The sequence below is a fragment of the Ahaetulla prasina genome, chromosome 3 (genome assembly GCF_028640845.1).
Source record: "Ahaetulla prasina isolate Xishuangbanna chromosome 3, ASM2864084v1, whole genome shotgun sequence".
Lineage (NCBI taxonomy): Eukaryota > Metazoa > Chordata > Lepidosauria > Squamata > Colubridae > Ahaetulla > Ahaetulla prasina.
In genome coordinates this window covers 30064583-30091013 of record NC_080541.1, presented here as the reverse complement: position 1 = coordinate 30091013, position 26431 = coordinate 30064583, and the positions used below count along the sequence as shown (strand labels likewise).

The window sequence follows — 26431 nt, the reverse complement described above, 5'->3', positions numbered from 1 at the left end:
CCCACAAGCGAGGAACATCCGCGGATAGCGTAGCCCCGACTCCCTCCTCGCCCACCCCGTCCTCCCTCCCCTTTTCCTTTTCCCTTCCTCGCCCTCCCCACCCTCTCCCCCCGTCTCGCTTTCTGGATGTCGAGCGAGACCCGGAGAAGTTCCCTTCCCCTCTTCCCAAGCCTCCCGCGCCCCCCGACGCTCTCCTCCACGCCGCCGAGCAGGTGAGAGGCTGGTGCGTGGCCGCCTGAGGAGGGGAGGGTGAGTCGCCGCTCCTCTCGCATCGCCCCTCCGCCTTCACGGCCGACGGCCCCCCTCCCCTCCTTTCCCCTCCCCTCTCCCCTCCCCCCCCGCCGGGCATTAATTAAGCTGCCCATTGATTAAAGGGTATTGATTTGTATGTATTTCACTCAGCGCCGTTGGCGGCGGCGGCGGCGGCGGCGGCGCCCGCTGCTTGTTCGGCGGCCTCCGCCTGAGTTAGCCCAGTATTTCCCAATTTAGAGTGTTGTCGCCGAAGCTCCCTCGACCAAAGATGTCGGCTCCTCTTGGGCCCCGAGGCGGCCCTGCTCCCCCGCCGCCCCCGCCGCCTCCGCCCGAGATGCCCGACCTCAGCCACCTCACGGAGGAAGAGAGGAAGATCATCCAAGCCGTCATGGACCGCCAGAAGAAGGAAGAAGAGAAGGAGCAGTCCGTGCTGAAGTAAGCGCTACTTTCCTCTCCCCCCCACTCCCCCCCCCAATTCTGGAGCCCCATCCCGGGAGCGGAAAGCTGCTCCGGGCCGCACCCCACGGACAGGGTCTGCTTTCGGGAGGGCTGCCAACCTAGCGGCGGGCACCGCGCGGCCAGGAAGGCCTGGATGGGATCGCCCGGGTGCGGCGCAAGAGGCTGCTCGGCGGTGTCTTGGCTCCCGGCGGTGGCTGCCTCTGGCCCCGTCCATCCTAGCCGGAGGTGGGAAGGCAGAGAGCCGAGAGTTCCCTCCCTCCCCGCTTTTCAGGCTCCTATTCGCCGTCCAGGCGTGGAGTGGGGCCAGGCACCCAACATGGCCGCACAGGTGCTGTTGTCACTCGCTCCCTGCGAAGCGGATGGTCTCGGCAGCAGGAAGTGGCGGCGGCAGCATGGCGAGTCTAAGGGGGTCTCGCCCCAGCGAGGCTTAGGGCAGGCGAGTCTGGCGGCTGCTCCTTTGGCCGCCTTCTCGCCTGCCTCAGACTTAACAGCCGGCCACGGGCATCACTGTACCTCCCAGGCCCAGGTTCTCTCTGCTGCCTGTCTTGGGGTGGGCTCGGAGAAGCCGCCATCTTCCCCCAGCAATGTGTAGCCCTCCCACCTGCTTCTTGCTTCTCAGGAGGCGTACCTTGTCTCTGCACCTGTGGGTCCCGTTAGTCGTGAGCTAATAGCCGCGCAGAGAGCTCCGCTCCAGGCTCTTTCAGTACCAGGAGCTGTCCAGGCAGCATTAGGAGCTCCGGCTTTCTGTCCTATTGCCTCGGTGCTTCTTCCTCGTTTATCTTCTTGCTCCCTTCCTCTCGCACAGTTCAGCACTGATCTATTTTATATATATATTGTGTGTGTGTTGTGGATAATGAAATTTCCTGAATGCATGGGGTTCATTCATCCCTATACATTTGATCACATGAAGTGTTTTTGCCTGTTAATATTTTCTTGGTAAGCATAGTTGCCTCTCTTTGCCTATATTCTTCAAAAACAATGTTATCAAAGATGAAAAAACCGGATAGGTTTTTTTGTTTAACAGCATAGGGTCTTTTGAAAACGTTGTCCTACTAAACGAGATCAGAATAAACATTTTTAAGTTTAAACATCTCTAAAAATATTCAATCAGATCAATCAGCTGTGTTAAGCCATTTTTTTTTGTTGAACGACTGATTCAAATTTGCTATTTGTGAGCTTAGTTGATGACGTGTTAGAATTAGTGTATTGTGAACAATATTATAGTTGACCAAAAATTACTCTGTTTAGATTATTTTTATCTTCAATTAAGAGAGAAGCAAACTATATTGTTAAGTTTAAAAATACTAAAAATAAACTTGTTTGTCCATTAAAGGGAAGCCGCTGCAACACACACAAGCACACACACAAAACATACCCATACCAATATATGCTAGTCCAACTCTAGCTAATAATTTACAGTAACTTCTAAAAGAACAATTTGTATTCTCTATCAATGCTAAATGACTCCATAAAGATTAATAATGTAGTTTTCTTTTTAAATTATGTGACATTCTAAATGATTAATAACAATTAACATTTACAAAAATATTTCTAATTATTATTCTAATGACTGCTTAACAATAGTCTTTGGGATTAAAATTAATTTTGATTTAAAACATGTTTCTACAGATAGCAAATACACCTATCTTTGGTTTTAAAAGTAAAATGATTTTATAATCAAATGATGTAGTTTCAAATTAATGCAGAATCGTTGACCAATGTTTTGTGAAAGGAAGGTTCAAATAGATATAAAAGTATTTAAGCAGAAATACATTTTACAACTGCATTGATAGTATTTCAATTTTTATATATTGAAATAGCTTATTGTAGTAAGGCTTGTTCATTAACTGGACTCCACAAGTGTCAGTCCTTTTTATGAATAGCTGACATATGCTATGCAGTCACAAAGCTAACACATGAAAAAGATCTTTGAGAAAGCCAAACTGACTGATCAGAACTTTTAACATATTTTAAATAAAATATTGGAAGATTATTTAGAAGTACTTCATCTTTTAAAAATGAAGTAATTTACCAAATTTGAAAGATTGACAATTAGCAATGACTGATAAGAAAAAGAAGAGAAAAACCATGTGACAAAGAGATATGAAGCTATTAGTTCCAAGAGTTGGTCTCATCCCTGCTATAACACCAACTTACCCCAACAAAAAGAAGATTAAAATTTTCAACTGTGCCCTTTGAATGACATCAGCATGTCATTGGATGGCCTCATAGTCCTTGAAAAAGTTGGAAGGCTGATTTGTGACTATAGACATCTCAAATATTGCCCATTGTAGCCCTCAAAAGAATAAGTTGTTCATACTTCCACCCAATATGCTGTTTTGTATCTTTTCTGTTAATTCATAGAAATAGTTTCACATGATTTTCATATATATTCCTTGTGAGGGTAATGGAAATCCCTGACATTGTTTGCACATATTTTTGCTGTAAAACCACATACTACACATGTTGCACATGTAATGCTGGTATGCTAACACATGTTATGATCTCACTCAGACATATTGATTATTTGGGCAACCTTCTAACCTGCTGGCACTATAAGTATTATTCTTAATGACATGGCTCTTTAAATGCAGAGATATTTCCTTTCTACCTCTTATTCTATTATTACTTTTTAATATTATTTAAAGATACATTTTCTGAATTAATTGCTAGAAGATTGGTATTTAATTTTTTCTAAATTGTTCTCTAACAATAATTGGCAAAAATACTGCATTTCATTGCTTAAAGATTTAATGCTGTTTTTTTCTTTTTCTCATCAATAATTGCAAAAATAATTTTAAAGTTTTGTTTTTCAAATCTAATAACTTGTTTCCTCTTAAAATATGAAGTAACTTCCAGATAATGTTTCTGTATCTTAAATCTTTATTAAAAATATTAAAAACAGTGGTTTAAAAAAGTGTAGCCATATTCTCCAATAAAATATCTTTCCACCAAAGGTTAATGTATAGAAGTAAGGGAGATGACCTTGACAAAAATATGCAACTAAGCCTAAGCAAAGGGAACTGAAACATTTTTTAAGCCCTGGGAAACAAAAATAATATTTGGAAGTGGCTCAGGTCAGCCGCATCCCTAATTCATTGGGGCATAAGTAGAGGTGGGGATAGGGAAGTACAACACAATGAAACTTGCAAAATTTTGTTATTTATAGTCATGCTGAATAATTGTAGATCTAGGCTTCCTGTCGCATTGATTTCTTGGTCTGGTCTACCTACTGGGGTTGACAGTTAATTTTCATATCCAAAAAAAGTAGTTGACATTGAACGCATTCTTAACAAAAGTTTGTGTTTTAAAGAATAAATTATACAATGTTTCATATAAATGATGAATGGAAACCAGCTGGATAATTAAGTCTGCTTTTTTCTGTATACTTTCTGTTTCATTCAGATTTTCTAATGAATATCACTATGGTACTGAAGTGTTTATCAGAAGAGCATTCAATAATGTCACTAGCATCTGTCACATCATTCCCCCCTTCTTTTCCACCCTTTCCTAGAGCAAAATTATACATATATAATTTATATGATTATATATATATAAACCCACTGCAGTCAATGATTCTTCTGCTATGCTTCTTTGAAGAAACAAAGAGAAATGGTGCAAAGTTAGAATCAGCAGGAGTTCATACTGATAAGGGCAATATTCACTCCTGCTGGGATTTGCTGAAAGTTGATGACATATAAAATGGCTGTTTTGCAGAGCTATCTGTTTTTGGCAAGTTGTGCTTTCTGAAGGCATTGGGTGAAGCCATGAAGTGTTCTTATTGACAGTTTTTCTTGGGTTTGTACTGGGGAAATCTTGCTGTTGAAATTAGTTTTTCATTTGAAGGTGTGCTATGTGTTAAATATCTGACAAGTAAATATTACTTATTTATTAAATTTGTTTGCTGCCCATATCACCTTAGGTTTACTACTTTATCTTATGTATGTATGTATGTGTATATGTGTGTGTGTGTGTGTGTGTGTGTGTGTGTGTGTATCTCAACTTAATCTGATGTGACAGTTTCAATAGTTGTCTGTAGATTGATTGCCTTTAGCTTATTTGCCTCACCTTAATCTGTGTACTAAAATATTAGGCCTAAAATATAGATTTCTCATGCATAAATGAATATCATTTTTCTCTATAAGATAGCTTGTTCTCATATGACGTTAAACATGTGGCCTATTACGTTCATAATTTGAGGAATATAGAAGATTTCTACCATGAACAATAATATTTCTTATGTAGCATTCTGATTAATAGGTCTCAATATGAATACAGCCAGAAAGGTGAAGAACAAGCTTGAGCCACCCACAAGGAAATGCTTTAGAACTCAAATGGCCAGTTCAGGGCCACATTAGTCTCCTAGTCTTGATTATGCAAGCTCCATAATAACCTCAGATCGGAACATCAAACAATAGCAAGAAAATGGCAGTTTTGGGCTTGATTCTCTTGTTATTTTAGGTGGAAATAAAGGTACTGACAGAGTGTTAAGTCTTTCTGAGGCAAATGTATCACTTTCTACCATTCAAATACTACCAACTCAAAACAACCTGAAACTTTTTAATGCTGCCCATCCAGTGAAATTATTTCAGCAAATTTATTAAAACAGTTTTGAGCATTGGATTGTCCTGAGATATAGGATGAGTTCACAAGACATGATAAGCCATGTCCCAAGATAGTTATAAGATAATAAGATAGTTTGGGCCTTAACTGTATGAACCTGTGATTTAATCAATAAATATATTTATTTATATGATTTATATAGTGCTTCTCAAACACGAATGACTCGGGGTGGTTTACAGGGATTAAAGACACACAAATTCACAATATATAATCCACAGCACTCAAGATTAAACGATCACCTGACTCATGGACACACATACACTAAAAGTTTCAGGTTGTTTTCAGTTTGTAGGGTTTGAATGGTGGTAAGTTCAACCATATCAATCCTCTTGGTTGCTAACAAAAATAGTAACCTACACAGCGGTCTCCAACCTTGGCAATTTGAAGCCTGGTTGAAGTCCTCCAGGCTTCAAGTTGCCAAGGTTGGAGACCCTTGACCTACACTATATGGAAATATCAAAATGTAGAAGGAAGAAAGAAAGGCAAGAAAGAAAGAAAAAAGGAAGGAAGGAAGGAAAGAAGGAAGGAAGGAAGGAAGGAAAGAATAGAATAGAATAGAATAGAATAGAATAGAATAGAATAGAATAGAATAGAATTGAATTTTATTGGCCAAGTGTGATTGGACACACAAGGAATTTGTCTTGGTGCATATGCTCTCAGTGTACATAAAAGAAAAGATACGTTCATCAAGGTACAACATTTACAACACAATTGATGGTCAATATATCAATATAAATCATAAGGATTGCCAGCAACAAGTTATAGTCATACAGTCATAAGTGGAAAGAGATTGATGATGGGATGAGAAGATTAATAGTAGTGCAGATTCAGTAAATAGTCTGACAGTGTTGATGGAATTATTTGTTTAGCAGAGTGATGGCCTTTGGGAAAAAACTGTTCTTGTGTCTAGTTGTTCTGGTGTGCACTGCTCTATAGCGTCGTTTTGAGGGTAGGAGTTGAAACAGTTTATGTCCAGGATGCGAGGGGTCTGTAAATATTTTCACGGCCCTCTTCTTGATTCGTGCAGTATACAGATCCTCAATGGAAGGCAGGTTGGTAGCAATTATTTTTTCTGCAGTTCTAATTATCCTCTGAAGTCTGTGTTTTTCTTGTTGGGTTGCAGAACCGAACCAGACAGATATAGAGGTGCAAATGACAGACTCAATAATTCCTCTGTAGAACTGAATCAGCAGCTCCTTGGGCAGTTTGAGCGAAGAGAAGAGATATATTAGGAGCAAAAATATGGCAAAATAAAAAAAATTAACTTCTTTTTCAAAAAGTTTATTTTAAAAAAAATTAAAAAAGCACTAAGGGTCGGTATATAAGTCTAAGTGCTATTGCTATGATTCCCAATGCCTTGGGATTGAAAGGCCTGGTTAGAGGACAGGGGAGAATAGTATTTTGGTAGTGATGGGCTTGGGGGAGATATGGTGCGAGATGGGGGGGAATGCTCATGTGGAAGGTGGCCCCAGCATTTAATATAAATGTTGCATTGCATACTGTTTGAAACTCATGTAGGTAAATACAGAGCTGTATCTACAACAAACTGCCATGTTAGCAAATGATGTCATTTTGCAAATAATGCCATTAATTTTTGATGCAAGTATATGTTATCATGCATGTTCCATCATCTCTTTGCATCGCCATCCCTATGTTTGGACATTATCTTGGGGAAATTTGCTCTGTTGTGTAAGGTGGTACATGGAAGCAACTAGCCAATCATTGCTGATGTATGAAATAAAGTAAGCAGTGTCAGGCCTGCTTAGCACTTGGCTAGGAAATCTGAAGATTGTAGACTAAATTGAGAAGTTGAAAAGAATCAGAATAGAATTCGCATAGAAGGAAAAAGCTCCATCTGTTTGGCTTATCTAGCTTGTCAATACTTCTGTGCTGCTGTAATCAGAATGACTCTCTGTGATTTTCATAGATAAAATACAATTTAAGACATACACAATAGAAAGACAGCAAGCAATATTGTACAACTATATTACACAAATATAATATATTTATTACACTCATATATGATAGTAAAGAGAAAGACGGCAACATCCAATCAGGAGAACACTGTTTGAAACCTTTAGACTTTAAAGGCTTCCAAGCCCCCATCCCCAAACCTTAGAAAGAAGGGCCTAGCCTGATTGCCATGAGAAAATTGCTGCTCAATGTCAGCACTACTAAAAAAAGCATAAACAACAAAACAAATGAAGCAGAATACTGCACGAGAGACAGTTTTCTAACTGTAGCTGACTATCTAAAACTTATTCATGGCACAATTCGGATGCGGGAGTGTCAGACGCTGGATCTTTTTGCCTTGGGGCAGTGACATTATGATTTGGTTTTGGGGACAGAACATTCCATGGACAGCCTACTATGAGCCTTAGAGTTCTTATCAGCTGGCCCTCATTACAGTTACTCTTCACCTCAGAACCCTGAATCTCCTCAAAATGTGGAATCTCTAGCAATTTCTCTCTGATGGATCTAATTGGCCAGGCCAATACCAATTGGAGTAGCAGTCTTGCAGACAATCAAGTGTTATTGCCAAGAAAACAGGTGTGTGTATGCAGGAGGAATCAAGCTCAACACAAAGGAGATGTGGTTTCATTAATCTCAAGGTACCATCCACTTGTCTTGTAGTCAAGCCACGAAAACCCTCCCACTGAGGAATATTCCTAACAACTGGAAGATAAAGCCACTCAACTTTGTTCAGAGCTGGACTCCAGCTGGGCACATCCTTCGAAAATGGCCATTATCTGAGAGGACTTCAAGCCAATAGATATTACAGTGGATGGGACTTTGGTGGCTGTGAGCTCAGCCATCTTTGTTTTGGATCCTCACCTCTTCTGGTTGGTTAAAGTTACAAGATGAAATATGCCTGGGTCCAAGCACTAGTTAATACCTGTATAAGTATTGCCTGCCTTGAAGGAGGCTGTGATATACTTCCTTTTCACGAAACCATCTTGAATCAGTGTTAGATAACTTTTGTCCAGTCTCCAACCTTCTCTTTTGGAGGAAGGTTGTTGAGAGGGTGATTGGCATTCAGAGGGTACTGGATGAAGCAGATTATCTGGCTCCTTTTCAGCTTGAGTTCAGGCTAGTACGTAGCACTGACATGGCATAGGTCATGCCTGCTCATAACCTTTGAATGGCCTGGGATTGGAGTGTTGCAACTATCCTGGCTCTCCTAGATCTCTTAGTGCCTTTCAGTATCCATCATGGTATCCTTCTGGACCACTTCTGGGAACCAGGAGTGGAAAACACTGTTTTACAGTGGTTTATTCCTTTCTCTGTAGTTGGTTCCAATCAGTATTGGTGGGTGAAGTGTGTGGTACCACAATCTCAAGTCTCCCACCATTCCTCTTTAACATCTATTTAGAACAACTGTGTGGGTCATCTGATGGCACATGGTATAGAATCAGTATACTGATGATATCCAGTTATACATCTATACCCCTGGGCTAGGTAAGTGATGCCTGGAGGGTGCAAGGGTCCGGGTGGCTCAACCCTGGCAAGATGGAGTAGCTTTGGGTATTTGGACCTCCAGGTTCTGGTGACTTGTCATCTGGTTATCTGCACTTCCCTGGACCAAGTGGATTCATAATTTGGGAGTCTTGAATTCATACTCCTGTTTAATGAGTCAGTGATAGCTATGCGAGGGGAGGGGCTTTGCACATGTTTTTTATGCACCAGTTATGCCTTTTCCTGAACCAAGAGGCCTTTCTCAGGGTCACTCACTCCTTAGTCATCTCTTCATTGGATTATTCAATGTGCTTTACATGGGACTATGGTTGAAAAGCACTTGGAAGTTATAAGCGATGGGCGAATAGATTGCAATATAAATCAAACAAACAAACAAACAACAGCATGCACAGTATTGGGTGGCCATAGGTTTGCCCATGTTACAACTTTGTTGCACAAGATGCCTTTTTTTGTTCTGGGTGCAATTCAAGGTGCTGGTTAATTATCTTTAAAGCCTTACATGGCGTGGGACCTGGCTATTTGAGGGACTCCTCTCCCTAAGAATATCTTCCTGTGCCACTAATCATATAGAGAGGTCATTCTCCATGTCCACTTGAAATTTCGCCATCCAGTGGAACCTTAGGAAGATCCCTTTTCCATGGCTGCCCTTACATTGTGAAATACCGTACCACTGGCGATTTGACAGACCCTTCATCCTTCTATCCTTTCAGAAGGCTGTTAAGACCTGCCTTTTTACTGCACTACTTAGTTTGTATGGGTAGAAGACAGAAATAGAGTAGCTGAGTGTAACATCCTATTTACAGTGAAGGTTTTTTTATTGTTTTGTTTTTATTGTTTTTATGATTATTCTATTTATTGGTTTTATGATTGTTATTAGCCACCCAGATTGCTTAAGAAGGATGGCCATGTAAATTTAGAAAGAAGGAAGGAAAAAGAAAGAAAAGAAAAAACAAAAAGAAAATTAAGGCAGTGCTTATCTGTGTCAGATGGCACAATATTGAACAAGTTAGCTTAATTGCCTCTTTCAGCTCTTATGGTTCTATGGTCCTAAAACTTGATATGCTAAAACTGGTTGTACTTAAGTTTTGCTAACTGAATATATTATTAAGAACATTTAAAGTAACCAGTTATATTGTTAAATCTTTTCAGGATGTCTTGTACTTTTTAAGGGTGGTATCTTTTTGAAAAATTCATTATTGCTCCAAATAAATTTGATATTGCCTTCTGATTGTAAATTGGTGAGTTTAGAAATGGTATTGTAATCTTTTCCTACCAAACTGACATCAATTACATTTTTATGAAAGTCTTTAGAATTTTCCTAAAGTCCATGTCTTGCCTCTTGAATCTACATAGTGAGATGAACCTTACTATCATCAGGAAACCAATGTTTATAGGTTTTATATTAAAAGGCTGGCCAAAGCAGTCCTGGTTGTTTAATGAAGTACTCCTATAACTGACCCTATTTACCCTTTTAATTGAATTGACTGAATTGGGGTAGTGGTATAATAGCATATCACATGTTGGATTACTTGTTTATGAATTAAATGAAACAGACACCAAATTTGGGTATTATTTGTATATTCATATTCAATTTATGTATAATTAAGAGACATAACATTCTGGAAACCAAGTGGAACCAAGATCCTACTTCGTCCTTATAAATTTATAATTGTGCTCTAAATTTGATTAATCTCTCAGGAAGACTGTACATTTATTGGGAGTTGTTGCCTATTCTGTCAGACAGAATCATTTGTTATCTACATTCTGACTTAGACACAAAATTAGAAAAAATAAGTGTATGTTGCTTTTTATATACAGTACATTTCTTTCTTCAACTGGTAAAAACGAGGAAAGGAAGGGAAGGGAAGGGAAGGGAAGGGAAGGAAAGGAAAGGAAAGGAAAGGAAAGGAAAGGAAAGGAAAGGGAAGGGAAGGGAAGGGAAGGGAAGGGAAGGGAAGGGAAGGGAAGGGGTCCTGTTGCTAGTGAAGTGAGATTTTTCTATAGCAAATACCTTTTGCAATAAGCAACTAGCAATTGTGACCTAGGACATCTTTCCAGACATATAACCTTAATGATCCCAGGGTATTGTGATTTGAGATCATATTAATTGGGAATTATGGGATATTTAGTCCAGTCTGGAAGACAGAAACTGAAGGAAATGATAAGAATATATTGTCTTGACTTGTATTTGATTTAAGAAGATAATCTCTATTTTTGCTCTCTTTTGCTCTCTTTTGTAATTTCTGTATGCCCTGAGCAAAGATATATACTCTATGAATGACTACTGTATGTTTTATCATTGATATAATTATTACTGGCTTTTTTATTTCCCTCTTTAATGTTGGTAGCCATTTTAATTTGTTCATCCAAACTACGGAATGCCCTGCACAATTTAGAATAATATGCATAGTTTTAGGAATAGTTTTTAATTCTAATTAATTGATTCTCATAAATTACTTTATAATTCTAACATCTCATATTTTATTCTAATAAATAAAGTATGATTCTAAAATAAATATTACTAGATAATACTTTCTTATAATAATGAATACTTTGCAATAATGTTAGTCATTAAGGTGCAATTCTTTTGTGCACTGAATTACATCATAGATAAATGTAATCTTCTGTACTTTGATTTCCTTCATTTATTATAGTAATAAATGTATTTATTTATTTATTTATTTATTTATTTATTTATTTATTTATTTATTTATTTATTTAGGTCTTACTGTATGATCTACTTCATATTTTTAGAAGTTAATTTAATTTAATTAAATAAAATGTATTCTACTCCTGGGTAAACATGAAAAAAAATTCCTATATGAAGTAAAAAGTTGTATGCTTATATAAAATGAATTTGGCTGTTGTTCAAATTGCCAATTAGTTTTTTATTAACTAAATAATGAATCTTTCCCACACACGGTTTAATTTTTTTTAACATACATATGAAAAATGTATCTTTTGAGACTTTTAGGAAATCATGTAATTATTGAATTATTACAAGTGAGGCAGGGATGAGAGAACGTTAAACTATGAGGAATTTTGAAGTTCTGGATCTTATACTCATATTTAATTAATTGGAGTTTAGAAAAATGTTGTTTACATTTTTTAAGACTTTTCTACATGCAAAGTTAATATTTGAATAACGAACTGAAATTCACTATGCAGAGATAGAAAATGGTGTTATAGCAATCTGCTGCTTATCTAAAAAGATAACCAAGTCTGAGTTGTATCCTGTGCTTGGAGCAGGAATTTAATTGTATTTTTTTTAAAAAATGAAATGATCTCTTTTCTCTGAAAGTTTGGAAAAATTTGAAAAACTTAACTTCTTCAATAGCATAAAGAACTGATTTCCTGAATAGCATAAATTCACAAACTCTGAATCATTAATATCATATGTGCTGATTGTTTTGCATACTAAAATAATTTCTGTGTACGCTCCAACCCTGGAGGTTTTCAAGAATAGATTGGACAGTCATTTGACCAGCATGGTACAAGGTCTCCTGCCATGAGCAGGAGTCTTCCAAGGTTCCTTCCAGCCCTATGATTTTATGTTCTATATACAATATTTGTACATGTGTAGAGGGATTTGGATTATGGTCAATATCTTCAATGATATAATACGGAAATATGCTGTGCATAATATCTTAGTCTGTGTCACAAGTTGCCTTTCTTTTAATACAGTTCTTCCTAAGTCTCTCAACACTGAGAGTTTGTAAGTGAATGTCTCTAAAGGAGCAAATCTCTGTGGGTGGCAAAGACAAGAATAGCATCCAATTTAGAGTTAAATATATCTAATTTAGTCATAGATGGTAAAGGACTGAGGAAATGTTAAAAGAAACAATGAAGTCAGAACTGTTTCTAGTAATTAGTATGTGTACTTTTAAGTTTTATATTTCTGTCAGCAGATATATCAGTTCAACATAAAATAAAATTCAGTATTATTATATAATAATAACAACAGTTTAGCAGATGTAGTGAGAGCTGAATTTAACAAATCTATTTAATTTTGGCTTCCTTATATTTACCAAAGCTCTAGCCCTTTCTTAAACATATTGGAAATGCTAACACTTTTTTTCTTTTTTGCCTGTGCATGTACTTTGTTAAGTACATATTGAATTAAGAAAAAGATAGATAAGAAACATATGTTTACAGATAAAGAGTGATGAGAAAAAACATAATCTTCAAGCTAAGCAATCTGTTGTAGAGATTGGCTTTCCTGTGCTGAGTTCCATGTTAAAAATACTTCTATTATTAAGAAAGCACATTTTGGATTGCAGAAGATCCTATTGTTAATCTCTTGCATTTCTTTCTCAAAAATATAATTAATTGATATATTTAGACTAGGATCCCAAAAAAACTGTGAGCTCAAAAGATGGTGGTTCCATAAACAGTTCATGTTGTGATATGAATTAATCCAGCCCAAGATTTTCTGCTATAGGAAATAAAGAATAAAATGCTGCTCACCAATTGGGTATACTAGAATCAACTAAAGCAAAAGGGACAGTGGGCTAGCAAGCAATGAGTACTATAAAGGATGAAAAGAGGGTGAGATTGAAGTTGTGGGCAAAGAAGAAAAAAAGGGGATGTTGGGAGATGTTGTTCAAAGTGTGAAAGGATACCTTTAATCACTGATTTTGTATCTAGGCTATCAGAAGTGACTTTTTGCTGTTCTGTTTGTTTTGCTGATCCTGAAGTTATAAAGGTCATAGAAGTCATAAAGAATAGCAACATGAACATTTGCTGTACAGTTGTGGTATTATCTGAATACCATTGGTCTTCCTGAGCCAGCCCATATTTAACTGTTAGAGCAGGGGTGTCAAACTCAAGATCCATGCGCTGAATCCGGCCCGTGGGATGCTTAGATCTGGCCCATGGCGCTGCCCTGGAAACTGCAAAGGACCAGCCCACGGTGCCTCTGCCAGGGAAAATGGAGCTCGGGAGGGCCGCATGCAGCCCTCGCAAGGTCTGTTTTCGCTGGCAGAGGGTTGCAGGAGGCCATCGCAGCCAAAAATGGAGTTTGAGAGCCTGTTTTCGCTGGCAGAGCGTTTGAGCCACCACAGGTGCCCCCGAGTGATGTCATGCTGGCCATGCCCCCCTGGCCACAGATCCCTTCCACCCCAAGATCAAACACAACCCTGATGCGGCCCTCAATGAAATCAGTTTGACACCCCTGTGTTAGAGGTTTCCTGAAACATGAATTGTTTTTTTTCTTTTTCCTATTTATTCTCTTTTCCATTGTCATATTCTATAAAACTGAGGGTAGGGACAGTCTTTTTTTTAATTGTAAACTATTGATATGGTTAGTCCTTGACTTACCATCATTTGTTTAACGACTGTTCAAAGTTATAACAGTGCAGAAAAAAAGTGTTTTATGACCAATCTTTGCACTTAAACATCATCACAGTAGTTCCATTGTCATGTGATCCAAATTCGGGCACTTGGCAACTATCCTGTATTTACAATGATTGCAGTGTCCTGGGGTCATGAGATTGGCTTTGGCAACCTTCCCAGTTGGCTTCTGACAAGCAAAATCAATAGGAAAAGCCAGATTTGCTTAACAACTGTGTGATTTGCTTAATGGTGGCGATAATTTGCTTAATGACCATGGCAATAAAGGTCATAAAATTGGACAGGATTTACTTAACTGCATCACTTAGTGATGGAAGTTCTGGTCTCAGTTGTCTCCATAAGTCGAGGACTACCTATAATGCCTTTCAGTTTGAAAAGTGAGATAAATTTATCTTAAATAAGTACGACACAGTTTTAACAATTGTTACAAGTTTTAAGGATAATAGATGAGTTATACAAAGAGAGTAGAATAGGGATAGGATGATAGATGCAAAGAAAAATGGTGGCTAGAGAGGAGGGGAAGGGGAGGAAGGGGATAACTGAGAAATCAGATCAGTGCTTGCTTGCAGAGAAAAACAGGAGATATGGAAAGAGATTAGAAAGAGGAAAGAGTTGGCAAAGGGGATTGCAGAGAGAAATAATGTGGGGAGGTGGAATTATTATGAAATGAAGGATATTCTGATGGTTCAAAACTACGATGGATAGGCTCTCAGTTATGCATAGCTGAAATTGTCCTATATTGTTTTACTTGGTCAAAAACAATGTGACCCCTGAAGTGGGTACATGGGACAAAAAACTTGGAAGATTATTCCTAGCACTCAAGAATAGGAGGGCAAGCACAGCAGCAGTCATACAATAACATTATGCCTCCAGAAAGCATAAAAGGGATAGCAAGAACAAATACTGTAACCCAGTCCTACGAAAGAGAAAAGGAAGAAAGTTTAAAAGAAAGTTTCATATTCTAATAAACACTAAACCACTAAATTTACTCAGCTTCACATAGCACTACTAGCAATTTGCTATGATGTTATTGTTCATCTTATCTATGAGCTACTTTTGCCCCTTCAGCATCCTGTTTTCTTAGATAGGTTATGGCCTTTATATGCCAATTGCATGATCTGTTATCTCTTCAAGGCACCCATTTAAGAAAACAGTAGGGATATGCAATGCATTATAAGAGGAAAAGATATTTCATTCAGAATAAGCTGTGATATTGATTAGTAGCATGCAAATGACTGTGGTAGTATGAGCAAATACTGGCTGATGAACAGCTGTGTGAGTCTTTGACAGAATTGTGGTAACATGGGTGAGGGAATATGGTAATAGGCATTTAGACTTTTGGGTGCAGGGGAGGATTTTTAAATTACATTTTTTCTGCCCTCCCAAGTATTTTATAACAAAAGCTGATGACTGCAATTGTTTGTTTTTTTAAAAAACAGATAATAAGTTATGTTCCCAGTTCTTCCTGTGCTTCTGAAAGATGCCCAAGATTCTTGGACAAACCCATAATTTATACCGGGGTCCCCAACCCTTGGGCTGCAGCCCACTACCGGGCCTTGAGCCTTTCAGAATCGGGCCATGGAAGTAGTGGATGAATGCCTGCTTGCATCCCCATTTGCACAAGCAGCGGGCAAGCGCATGCGTGTGCATTCCGTTTGCATGAGCCCCACACTTGCCCAAATGGGGCTGTGCACATGCAAATATGCACTTGTTTGCCTCCCTTCAAAAGCAAAAAGCTGTTTCAGTTCTAAAATTGGAAAAGGTCCATAAATTCAAGAATATAATAACAAGGCTTGGAATCATCCTTCCATGCTCTTAATTAATCATCTTGTCTCTTGTTGGAGTATAAGGATACAGTTCCTTTCTCCTGTGAATGCTGGCAATCACTTCCATAGATCTTTTCAGTAGTTTAAATCTTTCTTTGACTCTAAGAAATTGAACAGTTCCTTCTTTTGAAGATTGTCTGGGCTAATTTGGAAGTATATGGGCAAAGATTTTGGTATACAGATAAAGTCTCATGATTGCTGTTCATACCCATGAAAATCTACCAGACATTGTCACCCCAAAAGTGTTTCTTACAGTTATTTTTGAACACACCACAAAGAGTTTAAAATCTTATTTTGAACTTGTGCCTGAGTATCTGTGCATTTTCATGTCTTAACTTTGTAAACAGCATTAAAGGTTTTCAAAACAGTATATATTTCCAGTAAGATCCATCCAGAGAAATGAAAGCAATTCTAAATGCTTTGGCATGGAAAGTTGGGAGTACTCAATAGAAGAATTGTCCAAAGAGAGTTGTGATAGCTGGAAGTCCACAGCTGCTGCTGAGATGACTCAATTCACACATAATTTTCTTAAGTTGTCATAAGAGTCCAGCAACAATCAATAAAAGATAGGAGAAATTTAAGACTGCGGTGCAGAAGTGCTGTAAGAATTCTAACTATATGGAACACATCAAAAAGCTTTTGATTGTGATAGCTTCCCCGATCACATACAATTCTCTGTGATAGCTTCCCTGATCACATACAATTCTCCATAGGTAACTCCTTGAGGGAGGACATTTAATTAATTATGAGCTAATTATCTCATTAAAGGTACAAACATTAGAAAAAAATCAGTGCATAAATAGTAATTTTATTACCTTCTCCATCTGAGAGCAATTTCCAAAGTTTCTTATAATGCCAATTTCATTGTAAGATTAAAAACATTGATATTCTTCAGTAAGCCTCAGCTGAGCTTTTAGTACAAGTATTTTCAGAATGAGAATACAATACATGACTATAAATTTGGTTTTTATATTTGTTTGACATTTGAGGATAGGATGTGGTATTAAGCATTACAGTTTCAAAGCTCATTAAAAGAAAATGCTGCAAATCTTAGATGCTAATTGCTAGTATTTATTTTATATTAGTAAAGTTATGGATAAGTCATATCAAAGATACATTAGTAATCAGAACCAGAGAAACTCATGACACAAATGGCAGCTGATCCATTTCTTCCATTTTGAATTATTGTATGTGCAAAATATGTTACTAAGCAGCACTATGTTCTATGTTAAATAAAGAGTTATGAGCAGCATTTGTCAGAAACCACCTGTCAGCTTTCTTAATATAATAGCATGTTTAGAAGTGTTTTGGTACATATAAGAACATTTTCTATCCATAGGTATGTGTATTCTAACCTTGTATAATATTCAGAATTTTATTTATTTATTTATTTATTTATTTATTTATTTATTTGTTTGTTTGTTTGTTTGTTTGTTTGTTTAGATTTTTATACCGCCCTTCTCCTGAAGGACTCAGAATATATATACTGTGTGTGTGTATAATATATATGTATGTGTGTGTATATATATATATATATATATATATATATATATATATATATATATATATATATATATGTTTTCTGAGGTTTTCATGGTGTTTGTATGTAGGTCTTTGGTTATTCGGGTTTTCTCCCGCGTAAAATTGAAGTGTCTTGGCGGCGAAGCCATCGAGATAAACGCCCACAGCATGAACAAACGAGATGATACCTCCCGCTTACCAGCCATTTGGAAATCCGCCCTTATTGACAAACGAGTCCCTAACACGAGAAATGACACCAGACCCACACCCACGAGATCCACACAGGATGTCACCACCACACATCCACCCAGAAAGCAGACCCAAATCCACACTAATCATGAAGCACGACCAAGGACCAGAAGCCAGACTGTAGCTGCAACATTAGCCATTTCAAACCCTCCAATCCATACATGCAGCAGACTGACACCCACTATGAAGATGTAGCACGACCACAAACACGAAGCCAAACAACAGCAATGCAGCTCACCAGCTCAAATCCCCCTGCAACTCAGACTAATCTGAGCACAACCAAGCCCCCACCCAAACAGGACACACCCCCAGCCAATCAGAGCACAAAAACCCCATCCAATCAGAGCACAGCCAAGCTCCACCCAATCAGTTCAAACCCCACTAGCAGTTAAAAGGAAGAAACAGCTGCAATCACACATTGCTCCTGAAGCTGAAGCCTGAAGATGACGAATGAGACTTCGTCGAAACGTCCCAAGACACTTCCAATTTTACGCGGGAGAAAACCCGAATAACCAAGACCTACACACAGACACACACACACACACACACACACACACACGCACATATATAATTAATTTTAATAAGTTAAAGCCTTCACCTTTATTTTTCCATCTGAGAGCAATTTCCAAAGTTTCTTATAATGCCAATTTCATTGTAAGATTAAAAACATTGATATTCTTCAGTAAGCCTCAGCTGAGCTTTTAGTACAAGTATTTTCAGAATGAGAATACAATACATGACTATAAATTTGGTTTTTATATTTGTTTGACATTTGAGGATAGGATGTGGTATTAAGCATTACAGTTTCAAAGCTCATTAAAAGAAAATGCTGCAAATCTTAGATGCTAATTGCTAGTATTTATTTTATATTAGTAAAGTTATGGATAAGTCGTATCAAAGATACATTAGTAATCAGAACCAGAGAAACTCATGACACAAATGGCAGCTGATCCATTTTCTTCCATTTTGAATTATTGTATGTGCAAAATATGTTACTAAGCAGCACTATGTTCTATGTTAAATAAAGAGTTATGAGCAGCATTTGTCAGAAACCACCTGTCAGCTTTCTTAATATAATAGCATGTTTAGAAGTGTTTTGGTACATATAAGAACATTTTCTATCCATAGGTATGTGTATTCTAACCTTGTATAATATTCAGAATTTTATTTATTTATTTATTTATTTATTTATTTATTTATTTATTTATTTATTTATTTATTTATTTATTTGTTTAGATTTTTATACCGCCCTTCTCCTGAAGGACACAGAATATATATACTGTGTGTGTGTGTATAATATATATGTATGTGTGTGTATATATATATATATATATATATATATATATATATATATATATATATATATATATATATATATATATGTTTTCTGAGGTTTTCATGGTGTTTGTATGTAGGTCTTTGGTTATTCGGGTTTTCTCCCGCGTAAAATTGGAAGTGTCTTGGCGACGAAGCCATCGAGATAGAAAAACGCCCACACAGCATGAACAAACGAGATGATACCTCCCGCTTACCAGCCATTTGGAAATCCGCCCTTATTGACAAACGAGTCCCTAACACGAGAAATGACACCAGACCCACACCCACGAGATCCACACAGGATGTCACCACCACACATCCACCCAGAAAGCAGACCCAAATCCACACTAATCATGAAGCACGACCAAGGACCAGAAGCCAGACTGCAGCTGCAACATTAGCCATTTCAAACCCCTCCAATCCATACATGCAGCAGACAGACACCCACTATGAAGATGTAGCACGACCACAAACACGAAGCCAAACAACAGCAATGCAGCTCACCAGCTCAAATCCCCCTGCAACTCAGACTAATCTGAGCACAACCAAGCCCCCACCCAAACAGGACACACCCCCAGCCAATCAGAGCACAAAAAAACCCCCATCCAATCAGAGCACAGCCAAGCTCCACCCAATCAGTTCAAACCCCCACTAGCAGTTAAAAAGGAAGAAACAGCTGCAATCACACATTGCTCCCAGAAGCACGAAGCTGAAGCCTGAAGATGACGAATGAGACTTCGTCAAAACGTCGCCAAGACACTTCCAATTTTACGCGGGAGAAAACCCGAATAACCAAAGACCTACACACACACACACACACACACACACACACACACACACACACACATATAATTAATTTTAATAAGTTAAAGCCTTCACCTTTATTTTTCCCCTCTGTGCCTTTGTTTCAGCGTTTCCTTGTCACAATTGCCTCAACAACTTCTGGAGTTTTCTTGGTAAAATTCTGGCAAGATTTGAAATAGTAGCACCCTCATCTTGCTAACTTATACCTTTGCTCTAGTATTAGGTGCCATCTCCAGCTTTGATATACTGGAGTGGCAGTTGCATCAATCTTGACTCCTGGCAAGTGTCTGGGCAAGTCCATGCAGTTTTCTTGGCAACATTTTCAAAAGTGGTTTGCTATTGCCTCCTTCTATAATTTTTTTTTATTTGGAAGGAATGTTTATTTAATTGTTTAAATATTTAAAACATGTAATTGCCCATCTTGAACCAAACTCTGGGTGCTTACAATCACAAAATAAAACAGTACCTATCTTCAATCATCTCCTCCCCATCCTCCTCCTCCTCCTCCTCCTCCTCCTCCTCCTAATAGGTTTCAATAGAAACTTCAAAAACTTTGTGCAAAGATCAGTGGCAAAATTGAAGACACAGTTGCTGATCAGTGGTGATAGATACTGTAGACACCAAACTGGTCTACAACAAAGACCAAATGAAGGACAGAAAACAGACATAGCAAGGCAAAGTATTACATGAATAGTACATAAAAAACAGGCAAAGCAGATAATAAGACCTGGATTAGCTGGAAAACTGAAGAAAGGGACAGGTGCTAATTCTGGTTGCACAAGACCAAGCTTTAATAAAAAATGCATACAAAACTAGAATTGAGAAGACGGCGAAGGGTAGCAAATGCTGCCTCTGTAAAAATGCTGAAGCAATAGTGGCCCACCAAATTGTTGCTGCAAACACACAAAGTAATAAAAAATAAATATGCTAAAGTGTTCTGGGATTTTAGAATTCAAACAGACAAAATACCTGCCACATAATACCCCAGACTTAATAGGTAATAGTCCATAAGAAAGACAAAGGAGTTCAGCTAGGGAACGTGGCAATATGTGGAGACAGCGGATAGAAAGAACTGGAGAAAATCACAAAATACAAACACTTGCAAATCCTGATAACATTGATCTAAGTTGTAAAAACTTCTTGTTTCATTACTGATTCTTCTGATTTTTTTTCTTATTGAAAAAATTAAGACAGGTCTGAATGTGCAATAATGATGTCAGTTTACAGTAGATAGGAAAATACATTACTAAGAAACTGGAGATAATTACTGCAGAATGTGGATGTTATTTTGGGACTGATTCTTCTATTTAGCTTGAGTCATTTAAAAAGAGGAGCAGTTGCTATTAATCACAACAAAGTACTGGATTGGATTGGCTGTTTCCAGTTGCACCCTATACAAATTTTCCTAGCTGGCAGATGGGCAGAGGTACTTTGGAATTGGAACCAAGTTAATGTGTTGAGTTTATATTTACCAACAAAGAAATAAAGGGAGACTAGTATAGATCTATTTCAAGCTATTTAGCTCTTGTCAGATAGCCATACCTTTCTGGGATTCAAACCCAGGCTATTTACATATTAGTAGGTAGATTTATTAACCTGTAAGCCACATGCTCTCCTCACTTTGTTGGCTATACCAGGGGAGAGATTAAGTGTTTTTTATCAGGGCAACCTTGTCTACCCAAATATGGGACAGAGCATACTGCTTCCACTTTTCCCTTTCAGCCCCAGTCCAGGATCCTTCGCAGGCAGTCAATTTCGTGACAAATATGAACCAAGTTAATATTCACCCTTTAATAGTGGCATCTGTACTTGACTCCCATTCCCCAAATCTGCTAACTAGCAGTTTTTCCCTACGGGAAGGATTAAGTGGTATTAGTATCTTGTCAAATTTGTCAACAGTTGTGGAGGCAAAGATAGAGTTACAAGACAGTGGATGATGGCAGTTGGTGCCCATTGCGATCACTATGCTGGATGATTCCCTCATGTCACACAATATATAAAGTTTATACTAAATTTAAACAATAATTATACGAATCTTTGAAAAATCATCTTATGAGTAAGAAGAATAAAATATTAATATGTAATCAGATTTCATCAGATATCTATTTATTCTATTTATTTATTAGATTTTTATCATGCCTTTATTACTTTATAAATAACAAGGCAGTGAACATACATAGCACTCCTTCCTTCTCCTATTTAAGGATTTATGGATGAAGATGTCTATCTAGACCCGTTCCAGTCCGGCTTCCGACCCGGATACAGCACGGAGACAGCTTTGGTCGCATTGGTGGATGATCTCTGGAGGGCCAGGGACAGGGGTTACTCCTCTGCCCTGGTCCTATTAGACCTCTCAGCGGCTTTTGATACCATCGACCATGGTATCTTGCTGCGCCGGTTGGGGGGATTGGGAGTGGGAGGTACCGTGTACCGGTGGTTCTCCTCCTATCTCTCCGACCGGTCGCAGACGGTGTTGACGGGGGCAGAGGTCGACCGTGAGGTGCCTCACTTGTGGGGTACTGCAGGGGTCGATTCTCTCGCCCCTGCTGTTCAACATCTACATGAAGCCGTTGGGTGAGATCATCAGTGGCTTCGGGGTGAGATACCAGCAGTACGCTGATGACACTCAGCTGTACTTTTCCACCCCGGGCCACCCCAATGAAGTTGTTGAAGTGCTGTCCCGGTGTTTGGAAGCTGTACGGGTCTGGATGAGGAGAAACAGGCTCAAGCTTAATCCCTCCAAGACGGAGTGGCTGTGGATGCCGGCATCCCAATTCAGTCAGCTGCAGCCGCGGCTGACTGTTGGAGGCGAGTTACTGGCCCCAAAGGATAGGGTGCGCAACTTAGGTGTCCTCCTGGATGATCGGCTGTCGTTTGAAGATCATTTGACGGCCGTCTCCAGGAGGGCATTCCATCAGGTTCGCCTGGTTCGGCAGTTGCACCCCTTTCTTGATCGGGATGCCTTGTGCACAGTCACTCATGCGCTCGTTACCTCTCGCTTGGATTATTGTAATGCTCTCTATATGGGGCTCCCCTTGAAATGCACTCGGAGGCTTCAGCTAGTCCAGAATGCAGCTGCACGGGTGATAGAGGGAGCTACGCGTAGCTCCCACGTAACACCGCTCCTGCGCAGACTGCACTGGCTACCTGTGGCCTTTCGAGTGCACTTTAAGGTGTTGGTTATGACCTTTAAAGCGCTCCATGGCTTAGGGCCTGGATACTTACGGGACCGCCTGCTGTTACCACATGCCTCCCACCGACCCGTACGCTCTCACAGAGAGGGACTTCTCAGGGTGCCGTCCGCCAAACAATGTCGGCTGGCGGCCCCCAGGGGAAGGGCCTTCTCTGTGGGGGCTCCCACACTCTGGAACGAGCTTCCCCCGGGTTTACGCCAAATACCTGACCTTCGGACATTCCGTCGCAAACTGAAGACACATCTTTTCATTCGCGCGGGGCTGGCTTGAACTGAATTTTATTAATTTTAAATTTTTATTAATTAATTTTAAATGGGGTTTTTAGTCTAGTATATTTTAACCTATCAGGCTAATTTTAAAATAAGTTTTTTAATCTGCATTTTAAATTGTATATTGTATTATCTGTTTTATTTTTGCCTGTACACCGCCCTGAGTCCTTCGGGAGAAGGGCGGTATAAAAATCAAATCAATCAATCAATCAATAAATAAATAAAATTTACATTCAGGTTATTTGGGTTAGTTATTAATGACACTTTTGTATTTAGAGACTCCTACATTCATGCTGTCTTTTCATGAATGAGGTTTCTATTCATTTTAAATGAATACAACTGCAAACAAACACAAATGAATGTCCCTAATTAGCTGGTAACAAGAGCCTTGAGGTCCTGCTTTAGAACAATTATTTGTTTGGTAAATATGACTTAGAATCATTATTTCATTAAACATTCAGGAATTCTCTTTGTACCAGAACTTGACTATGACTAAGTCTACCATATCTGGTCTGCATGACTTTAGGCAACTGCTAGATGGCAACAAAAAATTATAGCTTTCTCTATTTCTTCTGTCACCTAGAGTTCAGCTGGATTTTTGCAACCCAGATACGGTAAACATCTGTTCCACCAAACACACCAAAAGAAAATATGGAGCAAGTAATACATTTCTGTTCTGAAAAAACACAAATTTAGGCACATAATAAAATTGTTTAGATTTTCAACTTTCACATTTAAAAGTCACTAAAAGACTTATTTAATTACTATATGTACCATTACCAAGTTGAACTTCAACAGTAAATAGAATGTGAAAGATAATGAAATTACCAGCAAGCCATATTAACACAAAAATGATGAGACACTTATCCTGATATCCTGATGGAAATTCAGTCCTTGTGAAATTTGTATACTCCAAACAATTTTATTCTTGATGCAAGTATGTAAGTTGCAGTACTTGCACAATGACTTCATGATAACAGGTTTTATCATTTGGTTAGTATGGCATGGGACAGAAACACAAAGATTGCATTTGTTTTTGCACAAAAACTATTTTACTGTACCAAGTTAAACTCCTATTCCTTACTTCAGAATTTAAGGCTAATCCCATGCTTGTTTATATTAAATATCTACTTATTACTATCTATCCACCTATCTTATATATATTACTTCCTTCCTGTTACTCTAAGTTTAGCAGTGATGGCACTGTGGCTTAGAATGCAGTATTGCAGGCTAGCTCTGTCCACAGCCAGGAATTCGATCCCCATCAGCTCAAGGTTGTCTCAGGCTTCCATCCTCCCAAAGTCAGTAAAATGAGGACCTAAATTGTTGGAGGTAATATGCTGGCATTGGAAACCACTCAGAAAGTGCTGTGAAGCCTAAGTGCGATTGCTATTTTATTTAATCTATAATCTCTATTTCTATGTTCTTATCTCTATGTTTTGTATCACTATGTTTTCCTGCCCTAACAATTTCTTAGCTCTTTAGATCTTTCCTTCCCCCCCAGGTCTTCAACTCTTCTAGTCAGTCTCAGTCTCAATTGCTTGCTTTGGTTGCAGGTTTGCTTGGGTTTTCAGGCTCTGGTCAGGCTCTTTCTTTCTCCCTCAGCTGGTCTTGTGGGTCCAAAAATTTAAGTTTTCTCTCACTGCCTGAAGAACTAAGATGTCTAGTCTTTGGGTTGAAGGTTTCTCTTTCTCCTCATCTTTGCTGCTGTCATCAAAGCTTGACTCCTTTCTGAACGTACCACACACATGCTTGATTTTTTTTTCTAAAATAGATGCTCCAAAGAAGGAGATGGTTGGGCTGTTTTGACCCTTCTTCCAAGTAGTACCAAAACTCTGGGTCCCAGGAGAGAAAAAATAGCCTACTCATTCTGGGTGGTGGGTTCACTTTTCCACACATCTGTTCTCCCGTTCCATTCTGTGGATGGCCATGTAAACTGAATTACTATTATTCATAAATCCCCATTTTTCAAAGAACCCCCTTCAGTTGGATTCAAGCATGGATATGAGATCAAGATGACATTGATTGTGCTCTAGGTCATTACCTCTGGCGGGAGCAGGATAAGTGTACTGCATCTATCCTTCTCTACTTGGACTCTCAGTGGCTTTAGTTACTATTGACATGTTATCCTTCTAGATAAGCTGCAGTAGTTGGGAGTGGTCAGCGTTGTGTGGGACTGGTTCTCATCCTTCCTCTAAGTCAAGTTCCAATTAGTGTTGATACAGGACCGGAACGTCCAGCCTGCGGCCTCTACTTTATGGACTGCCACTGACCTTGGTTCTCCCTTCCCTCTTGTTTAATATCAACATGAAGCTGCTGGGTGAGGTCACCAAGTAGTTTGGGTGAAGTATTACTATGCTGATGATGATCACCATGCTGATGACACTCAGCTTTACACCTCCACTCCAGGTTACCTGACTGAGGTTATGTACATCCTGTCGCCAATACCTGGAGGCTGTAGGGACATGAATGGAATGGAACAGGTTCTGGCCCAACCCAAGGAAGACTGAGTAGTTGTTGGTTTTTGGAACTTCTGGTGCTGAGGATCTTTCACCTTTGGTTTTGTATGAGTTGACTCTGGTTCACCCAGACCTGGTGAACAATCTGGGGGCAGCCCTGGACTCCTGGCTCCTGCTGAAAGAGTGGGTGGCAAGTCTGGATAGAAGGGCCTTTGCACATCTTCAGTTTGTGTGCCATTTGTGCTTGTTCATGAACCAGGAGGTCCTTCCTGCTATCACTCATGCCTTCATGCCTGCCCCATCTGGACTACTACAATGTGCTCTACATGGGGCTGTTGTTGAAGAGCATTCAGAAGCTTCAACTGATACAGAACACAGCAGCACAGATAGTAAATGGTGTTGGCTACTTGGTATATGTGCAAGTATGCATGGAATTTGTTTTCACCTTTAAACCCCTTTATGGCTTGGGAGCAGGTAATTAAAAGACCATTTGTTTCTACTCATCATATCCAGTCTGGCAAGATGGGCATGCTCTGGGCAGAATGATAGCTGGTAGGCACAGAAGACGAGCCTTTTCTGCCATAGGCACTTCTCCTCTAGAATATTTTCCTTCTAGAGACCTTGTTTGC

General features: G+C 39.0%; 1 protein-coding gene across 1 annotated transcript in view; it reads left to right on the top strand.

The window, feature by feature from the left end:
• The first annotated feature begins 280 nt into the window (after window positions 1-280).
• Window positions 281-26431, top strand: part of RIMS2 (regulating synaptic membrane exocytosis 2) — a 318322-nt gene continuing 292171 nt past the window's right edge. Inside the window, exon 1 of the mRNA XM_058175035.1 lies at window positions 281-687. Coding sequence (XP_058031018.1) covers window positions 521-687 — 167 coding nt within the window. The 5' untranslated portion in view covers window positions 281-520. The remainder of the gene's footprint in view (window positions 688-26431) is intronic.